General features: G+C 40.7%; 1 protein-coding gene across 1 annotated transcript in view; it reads left to right on the forward strand.

The window, feature by feature from the left end:
• The first annotated feature begins 1,007 nt into the window (after nt 1–1,007).
• The window catches only part of SNAP91 (synaptosome associated protein 91), a 72,792-nt gene continuing 51,961 nt past the window's right edge, over nt 1,008–21,838 (forward strand). Inside the window, exons 1-3 of the mRNA XM_062571047.1 lie at nt 1,008–1,137; nt 20,152–20,294; nt 21,602–21,677. Coding sequence (XP_062427031.1) covers nt 1,008–1,137; nt 20,152–20,294; nt 21,602–21,677 — 349 coding nt within the window. The remainder of the gene's footprint in view (nt 1,138–20,151; nt 20,295–21,601; nt 21,678–21,838) is intronic.

Consider the following 21,838-nt stretch of genomic DNA (forward strand, 5'->3'; position numbering starts at 1 on the left):
GGCGGGCACCAACCTGCGGGGGGCGGCGGCAGGGCCGGGCAGGGCCGGGCCGCGCTGGGCCGGGCAGGGCCGGGCCAGGCCGTTCCGCCCTCTGCACCGGGGGAGGGGGCGGCGCTGGCTGCGGCAGTAGCGCGGGGATTAGGCTGCGGGCAGGATTAAGCCGCCGGCTGGAAATAGCGGCGGCTCTCGGGCGCGGACGCCCCAGCGCATCCGCGGCGGCTGCGGCGGGAGGGGGCAGCCTGCCCCGCACCTGGGGCTACCGCGGCGGGGGCGCCTCGCCAGCGGGCCGGGGCGGCGGGCGGAGACTGTGCCCTCCCCGGGAGCGGCGGCGGCAGGAGAAGAAGGACGGGAGGGACGGAAGGAAGGAAGGAAGGAAGGACGCGCTGACAGGTCTGCTGCCGCCGCTCGCTTCACCCTGCCGAGGCGCCCCCGGGGCCGGGGGGCGGCGGCGGCGGCGGGGAGCGGCCCCGGCCGGGCAGAACATGGCGATGAGCCGCCGGCGGGGCGGGCGGCGGCTGCGGCGGCGCCCCCCTGCCCGGCGACGGGTACGGGGGCGGGGGCGCGGCGCCCCTCGGGCCCCCTCCGCGGCGGCGGTGCCGGCCCCCTGCGCGGCCGCAGGCCCCCACGGAGCCGGGGGCGGCGGCGACGGCCATTGCCCCCCCTCCACCCTCCCCCCGCGGGCTTCCTGCGTTATTCGTGTGCTGATGCGCTTGTTTAATTTATTTTTATTTCATTTTATTTATTTTTTTCTCCTCTCCGCTTTTTCCTGCGGTGTCTCGAATACCTCGGGCAGCTTCTCCGGAATCGCCTGGCGAGGCAAAGGCTTACACAACGGAGCGGGGGAGGGGGGAGGTCGGCGCCGTGGGGAGCGGCGGGCCGCGCGTGGGGGGCGTGTGCGCGCCCCGCTCCTGCCTCCCTGCCCGCGGCGCTCAGCCCCCGACACCCCCTTCCCCTCCTGTGTCTCCCGCCGATGCAGAAGAGCAGGCAGCCGTGACGGGTAGGCGAAGATGTCGGGTCAGACGCTGACAGATCGCATCGCAGCTGCTCAGTACAGCGTTACGGGATCGGCTGTAGCCAGAGCCGTCTGCAAAGCTACCACGCATGAAGTGATGGGGCCCAAGAAGAAGCACCTGGACTGTAAGCATCGCTTGCTGTGTCGGCAGCAAAGACCGGGGGCTAGGGAGGCTGCCTGCAGGGCTGTGTAGCGTGGATTGAAGCGTTCTGGCCGTGGTGTTTGCTGTAATCCAGCGGGCAAATCATAAATGAGAAATCTCTGAGAGAGGATGAGTTATTGCATTTCTTCTCTTATTGCATAATACAGCTCTTGCAGCCATTTTTTTTCCCTCTTGACCCCTTGTTTCCTGTGTAGGAAGGCAGTGCAGAGTGTGCCTTGCAGAGCAGAGGCTCTGAAACGAGGAGGCCACAGGGCAAAATGGACATGCGCTTGTCGCTGCCTACCTCAGTCGTGATTATGCTAGGCAGAGGCACGGATGCTGTGCCATGAGCTGGCCAAGTACTGACAGGAGCGTGGCCGCCTCCACAACAGACTTGGGAAGAGGTTTAGAGAATGGTACCCTTAAGTGGTAAGGGACTGGGATAATTGTGGGGCTGTAGCTGGATCAGCCTCTGGAGGGTTTAAGGGCTGCTGTTGAGGTCCCAGAGGTCTAAGAGCAACTTCATGATCTGTCTGGTGGTTTGTATCATTTTTTTTTTTTTTTTTTTTTTTTTTTTTTTGAAGGTGGCTGATGGCTTGGTCTCAGAGATCTTAAGTCCGTTCTGGACTTGCATCAATTAGTTAATGCATGAAAGAAGCTTGAGGTCACAATGTTTATGAAAATATCATGAGCTGGTAATGTTTTGTCTTGACAGTTATACTTACCACTTTTCAGTCCACTCCACTCTTGGTACCTTCCGTATTTTTATTCTAAAATTTCTGACACATGGCCAAAAACACTTTAAAGAGGGTCTTACACCAAGCAGTCTCTTGGCTGCTGTCTGTTATTAAGTAAAAGTGGTGCAGTTGCATGCAAGTATAATTCTAATGAAGATGTAATTCTTAAAAACAGTTTGTATTACTTCTAGAAAATAATTCCAGATTTCAGTGCTAGTAACTTCATAGGTTACTAGCCTATGTAACCCACAGGTTACTTAAAGTGGAATATGACATCCAGTCTTCCAGTATATTTAAATCTGTTTGAGATGCTTGTCTAAGAGATGCTAATGTAAGTAGCGTTGCCTGAAGACTTAGTTGGGTTAAATTTTTGTTTAAACAGGCTGACTGTTGTGATATCACATATCTTTATCATTAAGGACAGAATGATCTTGTCAGTGGGAGGAGATACGGCATATTCAAAATTGTGGATAAAATGTGAAAAATAGACAAATTCACATATAAAAAAAAATAGCACCTGAGCTAAGTTGCATAGGTATGCATTAGACCTAGGTTTTTAAACTTGAGACAGCTCCTCAGAACTATCAATTGTTAAGCAATTCCTGTTGTATCCTATTTGTGAACAAGAATTAAAATGGATCATCTGTATTGTAATGAGAGACTAAAGTTAGAAGTTCATCCTCTGAAAGAGCAGTATTGGTGCATGCAAGAAGTACTGCTTGATGTGAAGGTACATCTTTGAGTCACATGGCTGCCTGTGTTTGAAATTGGATAAACATTATTTGAACATGTGGTGAAAGGACTGAAAGGTAAAACTTTCATATGACTTAAGTTTTGAGTTGAGTTGCAAAGGATTTAAATGATTAAAACTTCAGGTGGTACCTGAGAAGATGATATGAGGTGGTTGGAACAATACTTTACAAAGAGAAGAGGAGAAAAAATGATGTGAGGGACCAAGTACTAGTGTTAAGCTATTATGCTCTGTAATAGACAAATGGGAAGAATGTGAAATAGTAAATGGAGCACTACATTTAAAGGCTATTTATGTCAGACTCAAAACATAATGATGTGGTGGTTCTGCATCCTGTAAGGAACATCATAATTTTAATTAGTGTCTTAGTGGCAGAGTGTCATGTCATATAGCCTGTCTTCTCATGGTGCCCTGGTTGGCAGCTGGGTTTTGTGAGTAAAATGGAGAAATATTGTTGAATGTATTTAACTCATATCAGTGTGTCCAGCTGGTGAGGATGAGACACAAATGAGTCTGTCCTCATATGTTTTCTGCAGAAGATACTAGTTCTGGAGGGTTATAGAAAGATGATAGGCAACAAGTTAATTTTTTAGTGAGCACTAATTAAATAGAGTAACTTTCTCTGAGCAGTCAAAGCATGATTTGACACGTGCATGTGTATGAGGGAGAAAACAAGAGAATTAAGAGCCTTTTATGAACAGAAACTGGTCTGCTAAGTATTTACCTTTTTTTTTTTTTTTTTTCTTTCCTTGCATGACTTATGAGTGCAGTCTTTATTATGGATGCAGAGTAGTGGATGTCCTTTGCTGTGGTCGCTGTGTGCTGCACCAGACTTCTTATATAAAGGAGAGGTCCTTAAGCATGATTAGGTTGCTTTCATATACTCGTTAGTATGACTTACTATTTTTCTGAATTCCAGCTCTCATACTAGTGAATTTCCAGCAAATACTGGAAGTTAATGCCACAGGATGTTAAATGAGTTCCCTAGTCTCTGTGGGGAGAAGGACTGTAATTACCAGATGACTGTAATGTTTTGGGCTGAGCTGTTGCAGTTAACACATTAGAGCTCTGACACTTTCAGACTTGCCAACTGTTGTTATCCCTACGATAGTTTCTTCATTTTAAGAAAAGTATGGTATATTGTTTTAAAGTTACTGCAATGAGATGGGTTCATCTCCTTCGGCTGTGTTGTATTACACAAATTATAGTGTGATTGGGCATGTAAGGAAAGCCTTTACATGGAGAAATGGAGATTAGCAACTTCATTTTTGTGCAGTGAAAAGGCCACTGCAGAATGAGTAAGGGAGATATATATGGGTTATGTTAAAGATATTTGACCTGTGGTGATCCAGCTGGGAAGGCAATCCTAGTGCATAGCATAGAAGATTTATTCTTAGAATTGTTCTGAAAGACGTATTAAGACTTCACTGAGGGTTTAAATGTGTGAGCAAGTAAAAGTCATCTTCCAGCCTTGAATGCTAGTGATTCTGATTGTATCAACAGGGCAAAGCTTTCAGGGAAAGGAAGGAAGGCTTTCAGATGTCAAAATAGAGGTTGCATGAGAGAAATAAGTAGATTTGAACAGAGCACTGTTTTTTATAAAGGAGCTAACTCAGAAATAGATCATCAGTCTTTCATTTAGAGTGAATTGTAAATCAGTGAGGTTGTTCAATTTGCAGTTGGTTGTAACAGAAGTTCCTGTTGCTGAAAATGCTCAAAATGGCTGGTTTTATTCCTTGACTTACTTTGTCAAGTGAGCTACTGTGCGGCAGGAGGAAGTTCTGGAGTGCTGACTATAAAAAGACCATGCAAAGCCTGCTTATATTTTCAAAATAATTCATGTTAGGTAGAAGGCCCTTCCAGAAGCCTTATTGAAAGCTGTGAAGTTTTCATGAAATGTGGAAGCAGTAGCTGAAGATCAGGAGTCAATTTTCTGTGACTTTGGAGATGCCCTGTGTATCTATAAGTAGTTGTAGTAGCACGTTTCTGTCTGAAGTCTAAATCTGCATACTGAGATACAGCTGACAAACAAAGGCTCTAAGAGGAAATATATATAGTTTAATTCATGCTGGGAACTGAAATGCAGCACTAGTGCCAGTATTTTGCTGATGCAGACACTTGTCCTTGCAGTGTTTTGCCTTGGTCCTGCGAATTGTAGGAATGGCTGAATATATTTGAGTTACCGTGGTCTCTAGTGTTGAATCAGAAGGGCATGTTGACCAAAGCAATGGGTTAAGCTTTATTTCCCAGGCTCAATACAGATAAAGGTACTAGGGCCTAGTTCTGTCTCTGGCTGTTGGGAAGGGTAGGAGCCAGTGGCGCTATCTGGAGTCACAGAGTCTCAGTGACTGGTACTGTTAAATTCCAAAGTACACATTTGAGGGTTTTTTGCTATTGAAGTGATTTGGAGAATGTTCCAAGTCTGTTGGCACTCATGTCCTTTTTCCAGCTGGAGTAATGCAGAAATACTAAGTACTGCATTGCTGTGCAGTCCAAGCCGTACTTTGTCTTCATGGCTGTGGAAATATCTTCAAAAAAGTTGCCCAGAACTCAATCTCTAATTTTTTTACTAATGAAACTACTTTTGCCTGTCTTGGTGTGTCTTGTGCTGTAGTAATTTGTCACAATTTCCATGTACAAGGCAACAGACCGTTCAAAAGTTATTGAAGATTAGTTGTAATTTGATTTCTTTTTTCTTGTCACAGCTCAGGTATAGTCTAAATTGATAACTCCTCATTGTCACCAGAATGAATCTCATCTTGCACCTCAAAAGAAAAAAGAAAAATCCAAACAAGTGATTATCTTTTTTCTTTTCCTGTTCTATTTACTAATGAATCAGCACATCTTTTTTTGTGTAAGGAGTTGCCATCAGTCTTCATGTTGAGTAGTTCTTTGTTTCTGTGGACTTCCCCCACATCATTTCCTAAAATATTATTGGAAACTTGCTTCATTTGGGAGTGCGCAGGACTCCAAATGGGAGTATAAAATGTCTGTCATGGGTAAGGGGAGCTAATAAGAAAACCTTTTGGATTAGTTGATCTTGAGTATTTCAGTGGGATAACTCTCAATTCCCACCCTGCCCTATTTAAGCGCTACTTTCAAGGCATGTGTAATATGAGCAGAAGGACGCCCTTTTAATTAAACTGAGACTAATAGCTCAGCATGTGGGTAATGGTGGAAGAGCACTACTTGGCCAAGTAATATTTTTTAAAAAATATGTTTGAAAGTCAGGAGAAGTTAGAATCCATGTTAGGATTGAAAGGCTGAAATTTGGGAGAGTCACTTGATCTTGTACATCTAAACCAGTCTGTGTTTACGTGTACTTAAGGTATGCTTTGTAAGGAAAAGGAGGATAAACACAGTGAGTGGTTAGTGTCTTGTTAAACTTGCTACTGTTCTGTCACCTAAAAAGTGCAACTTGATGAAACTAGATTGATCAGTCCTGCCTTCCCCCCTCAGCTTTTCCTTGATTGGAAATGTATGTTCTTAGTCTACTTCTAATAGTCATTAGGGTCTTTCCATTAAAAATGTTCTGCTGGCTGTATGAATCACAAATGCGGAGACAAGTTAGGTTTTTCTGCAGTACTCGCTTCCTTTCATGGACCTTGATAATGGAGTAGCCATGTCTTTTCTGCTTTCTTTAAGGGCTCTTGAGCATGGTCAGCTTCACACTTGGCTACTTTTGCTTTACATAAATAGTCTTGCATTTTGCTGTTGTTGTTCTGGCCAAATTGAGAGAATAAAAAACAGATATTTTTTTCGCCCTCTGGAAGAGCAGAATATTAATGGGGTGACCCATCCATAGTTTTGATCAGTCCTACTTAGGAATTGTGTGGTCTTATCACAGTCTCAGTGTTACTCGCTTGCACCCCAGGCAGCAGCAACTGAACATCTTCAAAGATCTGCAGTTTGGTTTCCTCTGGTTCAATTTGCTCTATGGCTCTGATTCTCTGGCTTGACACCTACATCTCCGCTGTGTACTTTACCTGGGTCTGGCCCATTAGTGAGGACTTCTGTAAGGCCTTCAAGAAAGTACTCTGTTAGTGTGGTAGGTCAGTTCTTCTGTGTGCCTGCCTATGCAGGATTCTCTGAAGTGCTTAAAAGTAGATGGCTGTCACAATAACTGTGAAGGGCATACAACACTTTTGATGCTTTTTGACCTTGGTGGTCCAATCTTATTGATTGGAGAAATCCGCAGCAGCATGTAATATCTTTCCCTCTTGGAGTCCTCTGCTATCTTGAGGCCCACTGGCAGTCTAAAGAATTTCTCTTCCAAGAATATTCTTCAAATTGAGATGGAGCTCTTAAGTGAAAAAGAGTACTTGCCACCAGGCTACTCTTCACTTCTGACAAAATAGTAATATACAAGAGGCACACCTAAATTTAGTTGTTTTTTTTTTTTGTTTTGTTTTGTTTTTTGTTTTTTGGCCTATTTTCAAGGTATTTGACAACAGCAAAAGTGTTGTTCCTACCTAGCCCTGCCCTCTCCCCCCCTTCCCTCAAAAACAAACAAAAACCTCACCCCCAGAAGGGAACCTCCTTTAGTCAGCTGCAGATGCATAGCTTGGTGGAAGGCTGGCTCTGGTCTATTAGGGAGTGGAAGGAAGGACATTGTCCTTCCCTTAGTCTTACTGTAGTCTACAGATCGCTCAATTTTGCCAGGCAGTATCAACATCTTAATATGTGCTGTTCCTTTTTGGAGCTTCTTTTCAAGGAATAGATCAGAGTGTGGGTAATGATGAAAGAGCTCGAGTTGTTGCGTGTGCATGTATACCTTAGACAAAAAAGTAGCATCACCAACAAGTGTTTGATGAAACTTGATAGTCTGGACTTCGAGTGTGTGGCAGGCAGAATGGGAACAATATTATGCCTAGATTGGAAGGATTGGTTTTAAATACCATGAAAACTAAAAAGCAAGCAATAGTAAGCCAATCAGAGTAAGAATCTTAGCACAAGACTTCTAGTGTTCTGTAAGAGTGAGTAATCTAGCACCATGTTGAACTCTGAACTCAAACTAAACAGCATGATACAAGAAGCCTTCCTAGCAGCTTTGCAGGCACCGATATGCAGTACAGCATTTGCTGCAGTAGCCTTGTTCCACTGTTTGGAAGTAGCAATAAGATTTTAATGTGAAGCACCATTGGTATGTTGGCATTAGCATTTCCCACCCCGTAAGACTTGGCATGGTTGCTTAGCTTCTCCATTGGCCAAAATTTGGCTTGGATGAGAGCTTGATGGGTTAAGCAAAACCTAAATAAAACAGATGTCGGCAATTGATAGAAAGTAATCAAAATATTTGGCAGGGGATAGCTCGTCATTTCATATATTATGCCTGCTTTTTCTGTAGTTTTGCAAGCCTCATGATAGACTCTAAACCAATTTTTAATAATTTTAATCTTGCTTTTTTGATCTTGCTTATTTCAGCAAAGCTGCATGGAAACACTGTGAAAAACAATACAACCAAAGTTTTCCAAGGGTGGACTCAGACTTACTTGACAAATATAGCTAGTTGCCAGTAAGCTGCTAGTACTCACAAGTTCATCCCTTTAGATTGTGAGACATAATTGCTGAAGCAGTTGAGTTGTAATCCACTAGGAGAGGGAATATATCAGCAGTCTGGACTAGAGCCGCAAATAGTATTGGACATTAACCTTGAAAGATCTGACCATGTCTCCTTGGATGCAGGTGGAATATTAGAACAGTATATTTTCTGTGCTGCTGGTAAATGGTAGCATCCATTGGGCAGCTGAGGTTCACAGTTTATTCACAGGCGCAGTGTGGCAATTGGTAACACAGTATGTTGCCACTGACTTCCAGACTAACCAAGTCTAAATACCCTTCTATTTCTCCTCTCTGTCAGGGTTAAAGTGATGTCATTCTTCATTTTAGATTCTATCTGTGTATTAATTTAGTTTAATGAAAGGAACTGAACACTGAAAAGTCCTGATGTTGTGCCTGTGTTGTGTTAGTGTTGTGTATTTGTGTAATCTGTACTCTGGCCTGTTGCGCTGAGACAAAGCATCAGTTGCCTTTCATAAAGAGTCTGTCTTTTTTCATGCTATTGATAAAACTCAAAACATCTTGCAGAGGAGTGATAGGAATACATAGGCATGCTCATGTTTGATGGCCATGAAGAAAATGCAGCTTGCTTCTAATGTATATACATTGAGAACCACAAACTACTGACCAGAAATGCCTAGAGCTTGGGTCTGACTAGTGAGAATGATTTAAGACCAAGGAAGGAGTTGACTAAGTGGAACTATTGCAGGTGGAAAGCAACTTGGCAGGAGCTCCCAGTGCTGTGGTTGGGTCATGCAGCTCTAACAAAACAGCAAAGGTATGTACTTTGCAAAGATGGCTTTTCCTTCTCAAAGAAGGAATGAGGAAGAAAGCACTACTTGCAAGTTATTTCTATGTATTAGGTGACTAGGATTATGACTGAGACATTGGTTAGGCTAGATTTAGAAAGTCTGGTGTCCACTTCAGCTAGGACTGTTCTGTATATTGAAGGGACCCAAAACAGGCTTTTACAAGAAAGCGTCTTAAACTTTGCTATCCTGAAGAGGTGGAACAAGACTGTGGAATGACGACAGACAGGATACTTGATCATTTCAACCTGAGTCTTAGCTTGGCACAGGCATGGATGACACAACGGCAATGGCTGCTTCCATAGCAGATGGTCAGCTGTTAGCCTGCAGAGTCTGGCAGGCTTAGTTGCTCTGGCATAGTTTACAGAATGTTCTAAAATGGTTCTACTCCACAGAAATGAGAGGAAGGTGCAACTGCTCAAAACATGAATAAAACATACCAACTTGTCACCCACATCTTAAACTTTTGGGCATCCAGAAGTATGAAGCAGGAGGGGAGCCCTAAAATAAGGCAGTGATCTGTTATCTTGCTACAAAGCAGGACTCCATCAGCTAAAACATACGTCTTCGCATATAATCGAAGATCCCAGATATATGCACTTAAGTGGGAGTTAAAACTGACTGTGGGGTTTTAAAAGGACTCTTCTTTCTTTTTTTTCACCTCTCATTTCAGAAAGGGAAGGACTTGTATGAAGAGGGGAAGCCAGCTGGCTCTTTTCCTGACTCTAGAGGCTGTTGTTTCTCATTAGAGGTTGAATATAGACACAAGCTTTAATATATCATTGCATCAGTTCTTTAGCAACCTTGGAGTTTTAAAACCCAGCCTTCTCAAATGAAGGCTTGGGTTTGGATTTTGTTACATGACTTTTGAATTCAAGGTACAGTTTGGTGCTTATAGCTCTTACTCCAACTTTTATGTCTTCATTTAAGCCTAATTATGGGAGAATGTGCATTCATCTAAGGGACTGCAAGCCAGCGGAAGTCAGCACATCTAGTGTGTGAGCAGTTTGAAAATATGCACGATTTATAATGAGTGTTTTAAATGCCAGAAATGAAATGTTAGAACACTATTTTCTCATGTGAGCCATGCCTGTGACTTTTTGATGCAGTCCTTCATTCCAAACTAAACTATGTAGATTCTTTCTGGTTTTGCTAAGCTTTATTTAGACTTTGAATGGTTCTGCTGTTTGTGAACGGCAAGAGTGTTAACAAAGGTTACTGTATTTTGTAGGTGTACTGTATGTGTAGGGGAGCTTAAAGAACTTCCTTTTGTTTTTCAGGAAGCTGTAAAAATATGCTTAGCATAACTGCCATTTCCTGGTATTCCAGGGTAGAGATCTGACTCCGCATAATTTTTGCTGACTGAATGTAAGCCAGTAAGATAGATTCACATCTTGCTGCTCATTAATAGCTTGAAATGAGACTTGCACTGCAAGCGGTAAAAGCATCTTCTGGATGCAGTGGGTGGTTTGGAACTGTGAGATAGCGAATTATTGTCACTTTCTAAAATTTTAGTAGTCCTAACAGTATCTCCCAGCTCTCAGGCAGATGTTCCGTTAAGTTTGTTAGCAGAATGTTTTGTAGTGTTAAAAAATCTGCACTATATGAAAGGCTGTGGGCTCTTGTTGAGTAGTAAAGACTACTGGTAGCTGACGTTTGTTTCTCAGACAGCTGTGTGGCAGAAGCAAAGAGTTCTTGCTTAACTTCAGGTGCAGCGTAAGGGAATTAACATCAAGGAACTACATGTTTAGTTTCATCCTGCTGTATTTGGTTTGAGCAAAGAGAGAATAAAGCTCCTTCTACCCTGAAGGATATCAGTCGGTTTGGTAAAACTTGTTTTAACACACAACATTCACACCTGAGACCATATTCTGGCGTTAGGAACTCTGCAAAGAGTTACAGATATGAGACAAAATGGAGTGAAACCATTACATCAATATTATAAAGTGCTTGCTGACTGATTGGAACTGCTTCAGTGTGACTCTTTCTAGAGTAGTATGTCAAGTAGAATGTCGTACTCTTATGGTGTCCACTAGGACAGGTTTGCATTACCCTTGGCATCCTTTTTCCTATAGGTGTGCTCATATTTTCAACAGGACTGTCTGTGTAGTCTTTGACATTTTCATTTGCAGTTGAGAATTTCAGTCCATTTTGAACTTTTGGGGACTTGTAAACATATTCTCTCAACTTGTCTGGTTATTTTGCAGGCTGACCGTACCTCTTCCCATGACATCTACTGACAAAATAGTCAGACTCTTAAAAGAATCCTGCTGAGGCAGTAGCACAAATATGGTTTGTTGTTTAGATATTGAAAGCTAGATCTGTCGCTCACTGAGACCATATACTCAACAGCTGACCTGTTTCTAGTGTGCACACCTCAGCTAATTGACATATCACTGAAGATGCTTGCATGCTGTCCTCCCCCCGCCCCGGCTCCCTCCCCCCCCAGGGTTTTATATATTCACAATGTAAAACAGCTAAGTAATGTGGCTAAAACATCAAGCTGCATCCGTTATATGTCTAGCTCAGTTTTGTAGTGGATTACTAACAGCTGTTTTAGAGTTGATGGTCTGGTGGAAGACCTTCACTTCCACAGGTTTATTAAAGCAAACACTTTTTTCAGGAAAGCAGAGCATTGTGGGGGTGGAAAGCACTAAACAGGGCTCATTCTCAGAATAAAAACAACAACAGCATGGCAGCTTGGATAGCTTTTGTACTATGCCTCAATTACCACTTTTGCCAGATGTAGTTGGGGTATAAGCTCAACAGAAAATGTAAAAGTTAATTAGAAAATACTCTAGTTCAGAGATTACTGTAAATTATTGCATGCTGCTGTGGCAAACAATGACATCCTTACTTAGGGAAGCAGTGCTGTTCTCAGGAACAGCTGCAGTAGATACTTGTTATTGATACTGCAGTAAACAGCTAAATGGTAAGAATTATGAGTTAATACAACTAATAGATAATATTAGGGGTTGCTCCATTATTATGGCAAGATAATCACAAGCCACAGCTGGAATCCTAGTATCCACTTACTGTAGTCAATTAACTAGAACGTGTTGGCTTTTATCCTTGTGAGTGATAATCTTACAACATTTGAACCCCCTTTATACTTGTTTCTGTTGTATACAGCAAGAGCAAAGTTTATATAGAATGTAGTACAGAGATCAACAGAACTGTAGCTCTAATTTTGTAGCTAAAGAAAGAGAACAATTTGACACTTCAGGGCAGATCTAAAAAATGCTTTGAAGACTTGAAGATGACTGATGGTTGCAGCTCTCTTAAAAAGGCGTAAGAAAAACTACCCAAACCAGAAGATGGCTTTGTATTTCTTCTCTAAATTAATAAGTATTCTGATTAAGGGTTCCAGGTTTGAACTGATGAAAGAACTTGCAGAATAAAGTTTGAGATTTGCCCTTTTGGAGAAAATTTATTTTTCTATTAAAAAAAAAGTTATTGGTCAAATGCTTAACACAAAGCTTTTTGCTTCTCATGGTAAGATTTCTTCCATGCCCTTCTTCCCATACTGTGGCTGGAGTTTAAGATGCCGTATTAAAATAGGATGGGTAATTGCATTTCTCCAAGGCAACTGCTTTTATATTGTAACTTTATCACTGTCACTCAGTGTCCACCAAATGTAAGTGGTGTTTTGTATTTCTTAAACTGTTGAGAGGTGTCCAAGAAGTCTAGTAAAAAGGTGATTTGTTACTGAATTGGTGTTGCAAACTGGTAAAATATAAAAGTGGCACTTCAGGCTCCAGAATTACTTGATGTTTCATAGCAGTGTAAGTAAAACTGCTTGATTCATGCCTTTGAGCAGAAAAGTACACATAGCTGTTGACATTGTTGTGCAACGGGATTTGAATGGAAAGAAGGTCTGGAGTGGGGACTCTGAAAGTGAGGAGGGGAACATCAGAGCAGGAATTTCTCTTCTTTCACCTCCTTTGCTGAATCTGCATTCTTGCTTGAGAGAAATTCTTTGGTATTCAAAATAAGTAAATTCTGTAAAAATTATGCTCAAGACTGAGCTTATTTCTGTGGTCAGGGAAGAAGATTCCACACTTAATAACTAAGGCTTTTCCCACAGTAAAGCCATCTGAAAAAGCTGTTATGAGGAAGAAAATGAACAGTATTCTTTGGCTGTGGGCCGCCTTCCGTTTGCTTGGTGTTCTGACTTCATGTATGTGAAACTAAAAAGCTGCTCTCCTTAGTACATTTGTACTGCAGAGCTTACCTCTGACCCGTGTTCTGGGTGACACTCTCTATTTTTGCAGATATTTAATTCCTGAGTAAAACTGATGCTTTTATCTTTCTAAGTAGTTGGATCTTGGGTGTCAGTAAGGTCTCCGACTTCGTTCATAGAATATATTCATCGCTAATGAATTAGCAGTCTTGAAGACAATACTGAGTACATCAATGACTGCTACTTAAACGTGAGCTTCTGCAGCTGGACTGAATGTCTTTTTTCAGTTATATTACCTTCAAGGAGGGAGCTCACATGTAAACATTAAAGGCAGTATATTTTCCTCAGAGTCAGTGAGGCTAAGTTTTGGGAACTTTTAAGTAAAAGGTACTCATTCATGGGGCTTCAGGGAACTGCTTATGGTAAAAATTTTTTAACACTGTATAATCCCACTTTTCACCTTTATTAACATTTAAAGAAACAGCTGCCTTGATTGTACCCTTTCTGATCCAATGGAAGACTGACAGTTATCTTTTATTTTCCTCTTTTCAAGAGAGCATCAACTGAAACTTTCATGAGGAAAAACTATGTATATATAAATCATCAAGGACCAGAATCTAACTGAACTGACTTAATACTGTTAATGAGCTAAGTTGGTTTTGGAGATGACTTAAAAGCTAAGTATCTTCCTTTGGTATAGGAGAGAAGGAAGGGTGCAGAACATCAAAGTGAGTTGAAATAAGATGCAACAGTATTTGTGGGAAGTGGATTTTTCAGCTTTATTTTCAAAATGGGTATCTGTTGATTCAAAAGGTCGTGCTCTGCTGCCTTTAAAAAGGAGTAGCGTGAGAGCAAGATGATTCTAAGACTAATTAAACTCTCAATTTGAGAAATAAGCGTTCCAACAGAAGTCTCCTGCCATTCTAAAAGTATTGCCCTCTTTCTCCTCCGCCCCTTCAGGTGGTGCATGATAGTGAAAAAAACTTTTCTTTCTTGTTATGAAAAACTCTTAATCCTATGTGTTCACAGAGAGGAAGAAATTGTAAACAAAGGTTGTCTTGGTATAGGCTGCAACTGTGTGTTCAGTATCTGACTGCCATGAGCACTCAAATTTCAGGATGTGCAGTGAAGTTCTTCTGACTAAAGAGTCTGAGATCTGTTGAGGAAGAAGGATGTCTATGAGGTAAGGCTGGAGAGAGCAGGTAGCAGTTTCCCTGGGTATTTTTATCATCAGTAGAATGAGTATAGTTGCATTAGAGGGAAGGTCTTCATAGTTCCCAGAGAGCATGTGCTTTGTGGAAGATTTTATTTAGTTTTGTGGAGTTGGTACGAGCTTGAAAGTGCGTAGGGAATATCTGGAAGATGATGGATGCTGAGAAAGGCAGCCTTGATAGGGTCAAGATGAGATGTAGTACCTCATGAGGTAGACTTTTGGGGAGGAAGGAGGAGACAGTAAGGGTTGCTGTTGTGCCTAGGGAGATTATTACAAGCCAGATTATGGTATATGTTTAGTGGAGATCAGGCAAACCAGAGGAAGCAGAGGCGAAGCTAAACTTTAACCCGCGGTTAAATTCCAGACTGTCTTTTCTCAAGCTGCATGATAGTCAAGCTGACAACATTAAATCATTTAATGTTCTCATGAACAGGTACTGTAGAGGCAGAGACAGATAACTTTGTTCTGCTTTCCCATACAGTTCTGCTCAGTCTTCTGTCAAACTGGATGTTCACATCTTGCATTGGCTAGAATAATAGTGCAATAGCTTCCTGATCTGACTCTCACTTCTTGCAAAGGAAGACTTCACCTGTTATTTGTCCAATTAACTTATTTGGTTGAGGCTCTTAAACCCTTACTTTAAGCCACTTCTTTCCATTCTTAACCTACCCAGATTCGGAACAAATCCTGCATTTCCTTTCCAGTAGGTTCAATATTTTATTCAAATACTTATAAGCAAGAAAAAATTACATGCTAAGATTACTGTACCATTCATTGTAATAGTTATGAAGGTCTGTAAGGAGTTTACTCTCAGAGAAAATCGGTGAAGCTTAAGGATTGAATGTATGAGACAACTCAAATGTTGAGGCAGTTTGAATGTTAATTCAACCTGGACTGACAGTGCTGTACAGTTGGCACAAATATCCCTCTGAACAGAGAATTCTTTTACTCTGCTTCAGTTTCTCTACATACTGAAGTGAAAACTCTGAATAACTATTATATTGAAGAATTGAGGTTTTTTTAAAAAAACCCAACAACCTCAGTTCCAAAGTACAGACTGAAAAGATAAAAGAATAAGAAAAGTTCTTTTTTTTTGAATGAGAGATTCTACTATAAAATTTTGAAAATTGAGAAGTAGTTTTTAATGAGACTGAAAAAGTCTGAAGTTCTGAAGACAGTTGAACATTGTTTTTTTTTTTTGTCTTCCCTCCACCCCTTTCCTTATCAGCTTTACAATTGAACGCCAAAATTAGTCACACCTTTTAATGATCTCTCTGAAAGGTCATAAAGAGGTAACATGTACTAACTTTCTTCTGTCTTTTTTTCATTGTACTCTTTTTCAAATTGGCAGATTTGTCTTGTTGCTAGTGAGGAAGTTAATCATATTCTAGCCTTACTTCTCTTTGCTGAATAAATTGTGGATATTGTAAGACTCGGTCAAAAAGTTGGCTAGTCAGGGAGTTTAAAGGCCAGATATTTAAATTTAAGTTAGTGTTCAAGAACAGACATCCATTTATTTCTTTTGTATATGTGCCTTGATTTGCATCTGAAAACTTAACTAGAAAACATACATTCAAGCCCAAATTAAATGTATAGTTTAAACAAGGATCTTTACACTGAGTAAGTTCAAAATAGCAGCCAATGAGATGCAAAGAGAAGAAATAGGAAAATCATACACTGCAATTTGATGATTATAATTCAGTCATACAGTATACAAAAACTAAAATGAAGGGTAGGTCTTCATTTTCCATCTATTGTGCTTGTAGGAAAGTAGCAATGAAAACTTGCTGCTATTGCTACAAAATTCCCGGTTTCTTACTCTGCCTGGACTTTGAAGTCAGTTTCTGGGTTTGGAGTTACCTGTCAGTGTACTGAATATGGTTGCCTACTACAGCAGAAATATATCTTCAATCTTTGTTCATCCTGCTATTGTGTACCCTAAACCAAATCAACTCTAAAGACTATTTTATTACAGCTTGTGATGGACTACTCTTCATACGGTAGTTCTTAATATTATCTACTTCATATTAACAAGTCCACCTGAGGCTTGCTTAGAAGAGTCTGAACTTTGTTGTCTGTTTTGAAAACTAAGTTTATGCTCTGCCAGTAAATGTCTGAATCTATGTATTATGAAAATGTAATTGTGTATCTTAATGTTTAGCCTACATATATGCTGGAGGGAAATAGGATTTTTTTTCCAGACCCATTTTTCCCTACCACAGTGAAGGCAAGGTAGTTCTATCAACTCTATCCTAAAATTCCTCTTAGCCACCTAACAAACTGCTGCTCAAAGTTCAATGAAGTTGGCTACATTTGTCGATTGTTCCAGACACTGACAATTGTTAACCTGACCTGGGACTTCAAGGTATTGGGGAAAGAAGCCTGGGAAGCTTAAATTCCTTAAGTCTAATATGACTGAAAAGGAATCAGTCATGTAATAATTAAACCCATTTTTTTTCCTCTGAAGATGAGCAAGATACTTTGTGTGGTTGCATTTTTTTTTTCCCCGCTTACTGAAAGTACCAGATTTAAATTTAATCATGCCTCCCTGCTCAGCATACTAAAATTGCTCATGTCCTAAAACATTTATAGCTGCAGACTGCGGTACTGCACCCTCCAGCAATTTGGAGGGGAAGCAGAAATAACGTGAGTGATTTTAGAAACAGTGCTTGAGTAGCATATATGAATAGTACATTCTAGCCTCCATTGCCAGCACTGCTGTGGGTGGACTTTTCTGGGGCTTCATTATCTCACATCTGTAAATAAAGTATGCAATTTATACCACCCTTCTTCCATAATGAACAGAAGTACTGAAACTCAGGACAGAAAATTTGTTCAATGTTTCCTTGTTATAAGCATAAATGCTGTAGTCTGAAATAAACTTTCAGAATGAGGTAGACGGTGAGCAAGCCACTTGTGACTTGCTTCTGTCTTTTACTAACTGCACTCTTCTATAAAGCATTAATCAGCATCACAGAATTAAAAAAAAATGTATTAGCCTGTCTTTACAAAAAGATGAAGGATAATGATTATAGGCTCTGTGAGCTTGAGTCAGAATCACAGAATAGTTGAGGTTAGAAGGGACTGCTGAAGATCATCTAGTTTAACCCCTCTGCTCAAGCAGGGTCACCTAGAGCATGTTTTCCAGGATTGCTACCAGATGGATTTTGAATATCTCCAAGGGTGGAGACTCTCTGACCTCTCTGGGCAGCCTGTTCCAATGCTCAGTCGCCCTCCCAGTAAAGTTTTTCCTCATGTTCAGATGGAACTTCTGGTGTTTCAGTTCATGTCTGTTGTCTCTTGTCCTATCGCTAGGCAACACTGAGAAGAGTCTGGCCCCATCCTCTTTACACCCTCCATTCAGATACTTATACAGATTCATAAGCTCCCACCGTCTCTTCTCCACACTGAGGAGTCCCAGCTCTCTTGGCCTTTCCACTATCTATGAGATGCTCCAACCCCTTAAGCATCTTGGTAGCTCTTTGCTGGACTCGTTCCAGTAGCTCCGTGTCTCTCTAGTATTAGGGAGCCCAGAATTGGACACAGTACTCCAGATGTATCTTCACCAGGGCTGAGTAGAAGGGGAGGATCACCTCTCTCAACCTGCTGGCAATGCTTTTCTTAATGCTCCCCAGGATACCATTGGCCTTCTTGGCCACAAGGGCAAATTGCTGGGTCATGGTCAACCTGCAGTCCACGAGGACCTCCAGATCTTTCTCTGCAGAGCTGCTGTCATTCAGTGGCATGTCTTTAAAACTGTAGTACTTGAATTGCTGAACTTCTCCTTTCAAGAGCAGCATTACTGATGTTATAATGTTACCTAGGTATATCAGACAATGTATTCCACAAAACTCCCCAAATTAAACACCTTAAAATCGTAATTTATTTCTCTGTAGCTGTGAACACGTCATACATTTTCTTTGTTTTCTGTCTTGCTGCAGAAAATCATTCCACTGAGGGGACCCTGAAGGCAGCTTGCAGGTCTTATGCTCATGTGAAAGACTATTTTAAATATAGGTGTTACAGTTCAGATATATAGGCAGTATAGTAGTTAGAAGTATAGGCTTCTGTCTCTAAGCTATAGATTTCTTGTATCTTAAATGAGCCTTTTTGACAGAAGTAAAAAAATCATTTGTTGTCGCTTCAAGAACATTTACTAAACTTGTGGACATCTTTGGTATGGTCAATATCTGAATATACAAGGTAGTTGGCAATAGCTAGGCTGACTTATCAGTCTGTTGAGTTGGACAGGTCTCTGGACTTTGCCTTCCCTGCAAGATTCAATAGCTTCACAGCAACTCGGATTTTGGCATTCTGCTCTCTTAGTAGCATTAATGGCCTTTACTGTGTAGTGTTGTGCTAGGGAGGGAAAGCATGTGTGTAAAGTGATGACATTCCTAACCAAGTGAACTGAAATGCTATAGAGTATTTGCAGCAGGCACAAGTATTTTAGGTTGTATAAGGATCAGTCACAGAATAGCATGTCTGCTCCTACTGTAGAGTGTCTGTCATCGCTGGATGATTTGAGTAGTGGGATGAACCTTTCTAGTTTTGGGAGAGGGTGAGAAAATGTATGAAAGGTAATTAACAGTTGTTACTGCCATCTCAGGGAAAGTAAAGATGAGTGTTTTCATTTGTAACAGAAATACAGATTACTTTTCTAGTTAAACGTCTTAATTTTTAACATTTTCTACATGGATCTTCAAAGTTGAAACCTCAGCTCTGCAATTAGGTTTGCATTCTGCACTGTTCATGTTGCATGAAGTCTTCTCCTGAAGACTTGGTGGTGCTGTCTGGCACTAAAATGGGTTTAGTCGTACAGCTGCAGTATGCAGTTTTCAGTTGTGTCTGAAAAGTACGTAGTAGTTTGTAGCAAGCTACTTCCAGATATCTAGTGTTTATAGGAAATAGGTGTTGTGGTAAGTTGAAGGTCTTACAGTAGATGTGTGAAAGAAGCTAGTAGAAAATTTGCTGCTGTTCTGCTGATGATTAAGTACTTACCTTTCATTTCAGGTACTTTCCTGTGCAAGTCTGCAGTTTCTAAACGTACAGAATACAAAACCATATTTTCTTTTCATTCCCTTTCTCTGAAAACAGTCTAATCTTTTATTCTTTCTGAACAAAGTACAGTTGTTGGCAAAGGACTCTTCAGTATAAACTAATGTCTGTCTTTACCTTGTTTCTCAATGTTAAAGTGGTCTTGCATGCCCAAGAGCATTCTACTGCTGTCTAGACCTGCAGAGACCTGAGAAGATGTGCTGCAGCATGTTAATGAAATTCTAGCCTGTGAGATGACTAACGTATTTATTTCTGGTGGTACTTTTGCTGATGTAGCTGTGTTCCATGTGCTTGAAGTATTATCTATAAATGAAGAATTCAGTAATGCTTATTAGTCTAACCTAGAGAAAGGAAACTGTCACGCTCAGCTTGAAAATTCAGTAGCTGTAAATTCATGTGGTATAACATACCCTAACAGCATTTGGGATGAAGACAGAAAGAGGCTGGGATATAGCTTATGCTAGAACTGTTAGAAAGTCAGTACTGTTGGGCAAGAGACAAACTAATGTTTTGTTAGCATGTACTCATATAACTACAAAGAGTTTTTTTAAATGCAGAACTTAAGCACTGAGCTTTCTATTTGATGTATTTGTGGTCTGCAGACTAGTAGGCAGAGAGCTTAGCCATGCTGTAAACTTCTTTGTCTTACTTGTAGTACCTAACAGCTTCCTTCTATCTTTCTTATAGACTTGATCCAAGCAACTAATGAAACAAATGTGAATATTCCTCAGATGGCTGATACACTTTTTGAGCGAGCAACAAATAGTAGCTGGGTGGTTGTATTCAAAGCCTTAGTTACCACACATCATCTAATGGTTCATGGCAATGAGGTAAGTGTAATCAACTTTTTCATGGGACTATATTGAAAATGAACAAACTCAAAGCTGAAAAACTTAGCAGCGCAGAGGCACCTCTCCGAACCAGAAGGACCTGACAACAAAGGCTGACAATGATTGCTGATGAGAAACAGTCTTCCAAACTTACCTTTACCAACATAATTTAAGTTAGAGGAGTGCTGATTATCTGTTTCTTCATTTACGTATCTGTAGTATAGGAGCAAGCAGCAACCTATTTCAGTACTTAGACAGAACTTATTCACCATCTGAAAATAGAGCTATGCAGGATGAAAGACTACCTGGAACTTCTGTCAGTGAGTGACAAAATCTAGGGAGAACTTTTTTTTAAAAAAAAAAAAAAAAAAAAAAAAAAGCATGCAACTCTGACACTGCTTTTAACATCCTTCATTCTCTATCTCTGTCTTTGCCTTCTATGTCCATGGTGACTGATTCTGGTATTAAGAGCCTTTTCAATTAATAGCCTTTTACTAGCCTTTTGTGGCCTTAAAGACTTAAGATTAATGAGAGTCAAAATTGTTGTTCTAGCATATAGGTACTGACATCCAAATAGCTGTCCTTTCTGAATTAGCATTAAAATTTTCCTAGTCTTGTAAATTCAACTCGCTGTCTTTTCCGTTATGTTTCCCTAGCCATTGCTTTTTATTAATTTAAACAAACTGGTGTGTGTGTAAAATAAAAAGCACACCTGAAAAGCTTTAGTATGACAATGAAACAATTCCTCCCTGGCAACGTACCAGATGTTTTCGTGCAATTAATTTCTCTGATATCACAGCGTAAATTATTACTCCTGACTAAATGTTCTGTTCCAAGTTTTCAGTCAGCTTTCTGACTTGTTTTCCTTAATTGTTTTGGCCTTTTAGTCCTAGTACTTGATACAGGATCTACCCATTATTGAAATGGGCCATGAGCTTGGCTGAAACTGAGGGCTGCTGAAAGGAAAAGTACGGGACCAATATGGATATGCTGCTTTGCAAAGAGATAAATCTTGTGCTTCTTTAAATCTCTTCTAGAGTTAGCTATTCTTACTGCTTGTTCAGCAATTTATGTAGTACTTTGCACAGAATCTATTTTTATGTATACAATAGGATACTTAGTAGAGGTTCAGGCTAAACATAATGCATATGAACAGCTGAAAATGGTTTTGAGGAAGCTGTAAGAGGCTAAGACAAAAATCTGAATTTTTGTGTCTGTATGCTTGAGTTAGACTTCTAAACTTCCTGCTAGGAGGGTACAAAGTCTGCAGATACAGCCTCTGATAAGAAAATAACTTTGTGTTGCAGAGATTCATTCAGTACCTGGCATCTAGAAACACACTGTTCAACCTCAGCAATTTTCTGGACAAAAGCGGATCTCATGGTAGGCCTACTCATATCTGTTATCTTAACAAGATTCTAAATGAAATACTATTGCTAATTTGCATTGATTCTTATGAATAGAGGAGCAAAAAAATGTAAATTGTGTGAAAAGGAGTCAGTAACACATTTTTATAAGTACTCAATAAATACAGAAGCTAAAGT

This window comes from Rhea pennata, chromosome 3 (genome assembly GCF_028389875.1).
Source record: "Rhea pennata isolate bPtePen1 chromosome 3, bPtePen1.pri, whole genome shotgun sequence".
NCBI lineage: Eukaryota > Metazoa > Chordata > Aves > Rheiformes > Rheidae > Rhea > Rhea pennata.